The sequence below is a fragment of the Dermacentor albipictus genome, chromosome 10, assembly GCF_038994185.2.
Source record: "Dermacentor albipictus isolate Rhodes 1998 colony chromosome 10, USDA_Dalb.pri_finalv2, whole genome shotgun sequence".
Lineage (NCBI taxonomy): Eukaryota > Metazoa > Arthropoda > Arachnida > Ixodida > Ixodidae > Dermacentor > Dermacentor albipictus.
The window spans coordinates 12,943,233-12,951,475 of record NC_091830.1 but is presented as its reverse complement, the minus strand read 5'-3'; the positions used below and the strand labels follow the sequence as shown (position 1 = coordinate 12,951,475).

The following is an 8,243-nucleotide window of genomic DNA, read 5'->3' as shown; positions in this document are numbered from 1 at the left end:
CCATCCATCCATCCATCCATCCATCCATCCATCCATCCATCCATCCATCCATCCATCCATCCATCCATCCATCCATCCATCCATCCATCCATCCATCCATCCATCCATCCATCCATCCATCCATCCATCCATCCATCCATCCATCCATCCATCCATCCATCCATCCATCCATCCATCCATCCATCCATCCATTCATTCATTCATTCATTCATTCATTCATTCATTCATTCATTCATTCATTCATTCATTCATTCATTCAGATGAACCGACGAATAGAAATAGATAGATAGATGTATATGCAGACGGACGGACGGACGGACGCCGCATGCAGCATCAGACGGCGGTGGCGAGTAACGCGATCCAGTAGCAGGAAAATTGAACGATTTTCTCCTGGCATAATTGCCTGATATTGCAACGTGTTCAGTGTTATAGTTACACGCGTCTCGGTTACATCTGTCACAAAACGCTGGTTCACTGCTCACTTAAGTTTGAGCGCAACGCAGCTCTGCGTGAGAAAGGTGGAGCGGATATCAGCTATTCGCTGCCTCTAATTCGGTTTCTCTCTCTCTTTTTCGCGCTAGGTCGTAAATTAACCGCGATTATTAACTGGACAATTTTCACGACGAGTTGAGTACTCACGGCTAGCTCGTAACTGATGTCATTCAGCCAGACGCAGCGAATTAGCATATCTAAAGTCAATCCATGGATAAATATAATGGTTCACAGCCATTTCCAGGACGCACGTCTTTCGTCAGTATTTGCCCGTAATTCCCGTCGTTATCCGTCGTTATCCTTGTCAGGAGGTATGCTTGGTCTACCTCCTTTAGCCTCACTTCGAGGGCATATTGTATTGTATATAATATGGCCAAATAAACATACTACTATATGTTATATTGCCTTAAGCGTGTTGTCCGCGAAGCGTTACAAAACGTCGCGAATGCAAATTACCAAGGTCGCCTGCCGTAGCGGGCGAGAGAGAAAACAACTAATGAAGCTGGAATTATTCGGCCTGAGCGCACGGCTTCTGTGAAGTCGTGCCTTTCGCATGCCGCGTATGCGAGCTTGCAATGCGGACAGCGAGATTATGCGAGAACGTCTCCCAAAAGCGAAAACACACACACGCGCCCAAATACACAAGTGTACGCGCAAACTTACAGAGCGTATACATGAGCCCACGCGCGCACAGACACGCACTCAGTCGCACACGAAAACGCAGGTAACGCTTCTCACGCCGGTAGCGGAAAGCTGTGCAAATAATACGCGCGCGCATAGCACAGATGTATCGTCACACACTTATGTGCACGTATATGTGCACGAAAGTACTCACGTACTCGCACGTTCACATGCCAGCACCGCACGCACGCAAGCACACGATAGCGCACACAGTGTGAAGAGTAGCGTGTTTGTGTTTCCGCGTAACAGAATGACGTTTTCTCGTGCACTCGAACTGCGATATACGATGCTATATCATGTCTGCAAGTTGTGTGCAAGCCGTAATTTACAATTTCATGACGTATTTTACTTTTAGCAATTCAGTTAGTTAAACAACGGAGGACGTATACAAGAAAGAGGATGTGCGCTGTGCCGACGGTACCGCCACCCTGCGGCCGCAGCCGCTCAGACAGGCCTAAAACGGCAGCTGCATTTCAGTTTCCGCGTAACATATTTGTTTTATCGTATATTCGAATAGCAATCAGAAGCGACCATGTCTGCATGCTTGTGTCTAAATTGTACATTGGGCATTTTTCTCACTTCATTTACATTAAATATCCATTTATTTCAATAATGCACTTGCGCTTGGCGGAGGGCCTGGAAGAATGAGGATTGGCGCTGCACTTCCGCACGTCTGCGTGCGCGCGTGACGTACGGCGCTTGTCGTTTGTGACGTCGTATGTGGTGTTGGTGGCTGCCTAACGGTCGGCAACAGCTTCGCTCTACATCCACTTTCGAAGGGTGCAATGGAGTCGGATTTTTTGATCGTGTGGGGTTCCGTAACGTGCACCCAATGCGCGGTACACGGGCACTTCTGAACGCCGCACAGGGCGCCCGACCGTAGGGTGACCATCCCCGCAACGCCGACCGGGACGGTCACATCCGTCGCTTTCGTGGCCGTGGATACCACGACGCGGCCACAGAACGCTGCGGTGCACTGTGCACGGTAGTGGTCGCTGGAGCCGCACCGACGACACACAAGCTTTGCAAGCCGCGCTAGTCAAACGTCACACGGTGACCAGAGCCCCCCAGGTAATTAGGGACAGGGGTTGTGGTGTTCATTTCCCATCCGACCGAAGCGTGTGCCCGTGAGCACGCCACGTCGTCCGCTCATAGGACCAGCGTTGACAGACAGAACCTTGCGGTGATCGTACGTGCCTTGACGAGGGCTTCGTTCGGAACGAAGGACGGCAAGAAGAGGCAGGCTATACGTTGGTGACCTGCGGGCCGACGGGAACGGCAGGACAATGCTCGCCACGGATGTCAAGACAGCCAGCATCGACGATTAGAGTCACGGAAGCCATGCTCTTGACGGTGGCTTTGAAGTTGAGGCATGCCATGTGCTGAACGAAGCAGACCTCAGAGAGCCCAACTATTTAGGCCGTCGCGTCGACGGCGGTCTCGGGACCATTCCTCGTAGGGACAACAACGTCGAAAACTTGGGCCTTCGAGGGAGTTCACATCTTGAGAGGCGGACGTCCCAAGACGTGGAACACGCAGGGACGTCAACAGAAACCGTCAAGAGTTTTCCGTCGACAGGAATGTTTAGAAAAATTTTATTTCAACAAGAGACGATACGAACACTGAGTCACAATGACGGCACAATTCCACCACTGTGTAGGTATTCTTTAACAGTCCACCTAGTGGACTGTCCATTTCGGCCGCTGCTGATTGGCTAGGGCCACTCGTCTCCTCCTCGCTCGTATAGCTGCTTCCAAACAGAAGCGGCCGAAATGGACAGTCCACTAGGTGGACTCTTACAGAATACCTCCACGAGGCGATAACATGTACAAAAAGGAAGCATTGTACACACGGCACGTAAATGCGTTTAGGAAAAAGTTTATTTCGGCAAGAGACCATACGAACACCGAGTCACAATTACGGCACAATTCCGCCAGGTAAAGTGCGAGACATCACGAAATGTCAGAAGTGCCAATGGAACCAAAATTGACACAGCAGCGGTCAAGATACTCCACCTTGAAGCGCTTCCGTTCTTGCTCTGGTTCTAGTGGCAATTTTTGTCTGCACGTTCACTTAGCATCTTGAGCAACTGTAACGTAAATATCTAGAGAGAAAACTCTTTTTTGCTTCCTTCGTGTTCTTTAAGCTATCGTCTCCGAATGCATGGAAATTATGCTCGTAACTGCGCTGTTGAAGTATTCGCCAATATAGTGGGATACCGAAAGCAGGCGGTGCAGCGCCGAGGTTAGCGCTTGTGTCTACGGAGAAAGAAATAACGCAGAAAGCATTGACTGATTATCAGTTGCGAAAATAATCTGACGCTTCTGTAGAAATCTATTCGTTTCATTAAAGGAATGACGCCTTTGATGATGCATATCTGTAGTTGTGCAAAAATGTAGGTAGCGTTTGTTGTTTCATTAGGTAATTCCATTGAGGACAGAGCCATTAACCGTCACACCTGTCGTGGGAGTACTGCAGGTGCGGGCGTACCGCGTTTACTGTGAACTGGAATATATGGACAGTGCCCAAGGAGGTTTAAAAATTTGGAGGACGCTTGGCTTCGCCTTCAAGAGTCGAACGCGATAGCATTCAAAGACACCTTACTGTTTTGAATACTTCCCGGCAACTGCAGGTTATGTAACCGTAACCTTTACTGGGAAATGCTGGCAGCGAACGCTTGCACGAAGGCAAGCTTTCTGGTAGAAACGCGGCCTCTTGCGTGGGCCTATCCCTGGGATAGTGCGTAGCCGCGTCAAAAATATTACGTCATTTCCGGGTTTGCGTGTTATTGTTTCGCACTTTAAGATATTTCAGTCTGAGAGCATTTGACGTGAAAGGCATGCGTCGACGGTGTTTTGTTTCGTGACACTCGTTTGTGGGCTGTCATTCTGAAAATTCCACGAAGTAACTTTGTCAAGAATGTAAGACCTGATATGAGCAACTTTAGTGATAGAATGGTGAATGGTGATAGAACAACCCCTGGCGGTCCTGTGGTCGTCGACGTCTTCGTGGGGAGCCTGTGGAAGTAGGTTCTGCCGTGGAGCTCCTGACCTTCGGGTTATCTCTCCATCGTACTTCCCTTTGTGTCAGCTCGGGGCATGAAAGCATTGACACTGTTTCGGAGAAGAGACCAATCACGTCGACATGGGGACGGCCGCTTGAACGCTTCTCACACTTGACAGGTCAAGGTTTACCGTCACAGCCTTTTCCGGGACGAGGCAGATCATCTTGTCATGGGAACGTACACGCCTGAATGTCTCTCACTCTTGACAACAGGTCGACCACAACACCAGTGTATGCACCGTGTTGTGTGTGGTATGCGCACAGCTGCTATGCCGGATCGATAACGTTGTGTGCGAAAACAACGCTCATGTCGCAGCAGCGGAAGCCAGAACACTGCCCTCAGTGGCGTAGCTAGGTCGTCTGGCACCCGGGGCCTTTAGCTCTTCTGTCACCACTTCGCCCCCCCCCTCCCCCCCCCCCGCCGGGTGTAGTCGAGGAAGGTGAGGATATCGACAATTTTCGGGTGTCTTCAGACGTATATGACAACCCCCCCCCCCCTACTGGCCCCGTGCACCCCCCCCCCCCCTGTTGCTTCGCCACTGGCTGCCCTTGTTCCAATAGTTCCGGCAGTACTGACTGAGTGGGGCGTGACGGTGCGCCCACTTAATTGGCTTCGTCGTTTTTGCAGCCAAACCCGCTGCTCGTCTCTGGACACCTTTTGCTCGAGTGGGTCGTGCAACCTAACGTAACCTAGCCAACCCAGCCTAGGCTAACGTAACCTAACTTAACCGAAGGAACTGTGAAGTAGTTACCGCAATAAAAGCTGGTATGGAGGTCGCTACAGACACGCCCTCTTACGTTACTGAGGCAAGAATAATAATAAATTATGGGATTTTACCTGCCAAAAACACTTTCTGATAATGAGGCATGCCGTAGTGCGGTACTCCGCGAGTTTCGACTACCTGGGGCTCTTTAACGTGCACATAAATGTAAGTACACGGGTGTTTTCGCCCCCATCGAAATGCGGCCGCCGTGGCCGGGATTCGACCCCGCGACCTCGTGCACAGCAGCCCAACATCATAGCCACTAAGCAACCACGGCGGGTTCAGGCAAGAATCAAGGAAGAAAAGAACACCAGTGCATCGAAACGCGTACATTGTTTATCTTTCTTTTTTCTTCCGGCGACCGTTTCTCGCCTTCAACAACTGTTATGACGGTTTTACACGGTCACTTTCGACCGTGATCGAGCCCGATCCTGATTTACATTCACGACCGCGATTGGCTCCCCTTCTCCCCTGAAATCAATGATCAGCCAAATGTAACATTTCAAAGCTTGAAACAGTTAACTAGGTTTTATTTTTCCAATTAGCCCGCCATTTACATCCGCAGAGCAAAGTCATCAAGCTGTAAGCGGACTCCATCTGACTTGGCTCTCTTTCAGAGGTGTCGAGCAAGTGCACTGCATTCTTTCTTTTGTGGGTGGAGCTCGTTGGTGATTCTAATGTCGCCCACTCTATATAGTTGCCCAGGAGTAGTAGTCCTTACACTCGCGCAAATACGGTACACGTAGGCCTGGTTATGGCGAAACGTCACCCAGCGTGAAGCAAGTTGCACGCCGCGTGGAGCTTCAAGGTCGTTTCCGACGCTTCGCCGTTTTTTTTTTTTTTTTTCCGGCGCGCGCAAAACACTATACGGTATACGTGCGCGCATACTACTATATACTACGCAGGGAGCGATGCGTCCCACGCGAACGTCAACGGTTCATGGCCAGCAGATGCCTCTTCGGTGGCCAATCCAATCCACCGAGCGTCTGCGCGCGCTGGATGGAATGTCCCGATCGCTTCTCATTAAGCCACGGCCGGCTGGAGTCTCTAGAACTCTCGGGGAGGGAGGGGGGGAGGGATTAATTCTCCGAGTACGTAAATAAGGGGCGTTACTGCCGCAGCTGATGATAATGAGCTATACGCGTACGCGAGAGATTGATTCACGGCCGCGCAATAGGTGAAGTCGGAGCGTGCTTGATGTGGAGCGTATACGCAGTGCGGCCCACTATTAAAAGAGGACACACGTCAGCGTAGACCGTGTGCGAATTCACCCCCCCCTCCCTCTGGCAAGTGTACAATCGGCACGAGGTCGCTAGTTCGACCCCCCGGCCGCAGCGACCGCCTAACAATGGGGGCAGATATGCAATTAGTCGAGAATGTTGGGCTTATTCTTGGTGCGTATTACAGAATTGAGGTGTATTTAAGTTACGATTGTTGAATATTTCTCGATTCTGTAAACATGCATAGCCCAACTTTGCGATACAGACTGCGTTACAGTCTGACTTGTAGCCGTGCAAGGACTGCATTGCAGCACGCGTGCAAGTTCATCGATATCCCCATTGAAACGTTCTGTGTGCATCGCAATAATCCCGCATGTTTTCCATACGACTCTTATTGAAATTTTACGGAAATTATACGGAATTCGTATAAATTCTGTAAACATACGGAAAGATACGAAATTTTGGAACGGCATATGGAACGTTTCAATATGGAGTGCTTGTGGAATGAGACTGCGGACCATTATGGAATAAGATTAGGGACGTGTTCGGTTGCCACTGCATCACACTCGGTATATTCGTCCGTCGGTCGATGACAGCGACGCCAGCGCGGCAATGACGATTTCATCGTCGCCCATGACGACAATAGCGGCACGACTATATATATAGATGGCATGTCGAGCACACCTCGTTTACTGACGTCTACTTAGACAGCGGTCACGTCTAAACATACGGAGTATCGTCGCGCGTTTGTTTGTCGCGCGGTCCGCCTGTCCGTCCCGCCCGCCCCGTGCATCCATATTGCGGACTAGATGTCCATGCAGGAATGAAAACAAAAATTGGAAAGCACAGTGCACACATCACTTGAGCTGAAAAAGTGCAAAAGTGCTATTACAATAATCATGGAGTGATATGACGCAATTCCAATCAGCATTGGTGCGTTGGGCGAAAAAAAAAACTGTTTAAATATAGTCGTTCGTTGTATCTAACCCATGGGGTTGAGTAAGAGCTCCGAGTTGATCGCTCGTTTGTATGATATGGTATGATGAACGTTATTCAGGTCCTAAAGATCAACCCTTAGATTGACGCAGGCGGCACCCACGTCGGGACAGTAAGGCTTAACCTCACCGCCGTATCGTGGGCCTTCTGGACGGCCTGTACTTGATCTAAAAGAACTCCACTATGAAGGACTCGTCGCCACCAGTCTCTTTCCTTGTCACAGTCTCTGAAAGACATAGGACACTGCGAAAGCATATGATCCAGGGTAATTATGCCATTACACTTCTCGCAACTGATTGGTACACCTTTCTTTCTGGACACAGCTTGTTAATAAAGTTTGGATTCGGATAAGTTCTTGTCTGTAACGCTCGTTTGCGAATACGAAATATTTCGAGTTTTTTTGTTAAAGAGGGCGTCAACATTTGGGAATGATCCACACCAGCGGTGTAGTCAACAGCAAAAGTTTGCGGGATGCGGTTTCCCCTTCAAATTTGAATTCCTGCACTGTTAAAGCATGACACTTCGTATTTAATGAATCACTGTGTAGGTGGCGAAGGCTACTACATGCTGGAACATTTAATTCGAGGTTGTGTGACCACGCTTCGCGAGAATTCAGCTTCTTGGCAGATCCTGCGTCCCGTAAACTTTTCCGGTCTACTGTACGTCATGTATTGTCACCGCCACGCACGGTCCTTGCAGGAGGAGGTCGCCGGGATGTCGCATCGCTCTTCGTCGTCTCGGAATGGCGACTCCTTCGGCTCGCTGGGTCGCCCTTCGCCGGACAGCCAGAGCGGCGCGGTCATCTCGCTGCTCAGCCACGCGCGCACCCTGCGCGTGCCGTACGGCGAGCAGAAGCGCATGCTGGCCCAGGCCCTGCTCGCCGACCGGCACTTCGCCGGGAGCGGGGAGCTCCTGCAGACCATGGAGAAAGGAGGTGGGTGTTGGAGTTGCACATGTTTCGTTGTTGCACTGTTTTGTAAGTTGCGACGTGTGCGCGGAGATCTCGGAGATGCGTCGAGCAAACGTG

The 8,243-nt window shown here is 50.4% G+C and overlaps 1 protein-coding gene across 2 annotated transcripts in view; it reads left to right on the top strand.

The window, feature by feature from the left end:
* The window catches only part of LOC135915806 (uncharacterized), a 90,917-nt gene that overhangs the window by 62,521 nt on the left and 20,153 nt on the right, over positions 1-8,243 (top strand). For both annotated transcript variants that reach the window (XM_065448948.1, XM_065448947.1), the window contains one exon: positions 7,916-8,150. In XM_065448948.1, coding sequence (XP_065305020.1) covers positions 7,931-8,150 — 220 coding nt within the window. In that variant the 5' untranslated portion in view covers positions 7,916-7,930. The remainder of the gene's footprint in view (positions 1-7,915; positions 8,151-8,243) is intronic.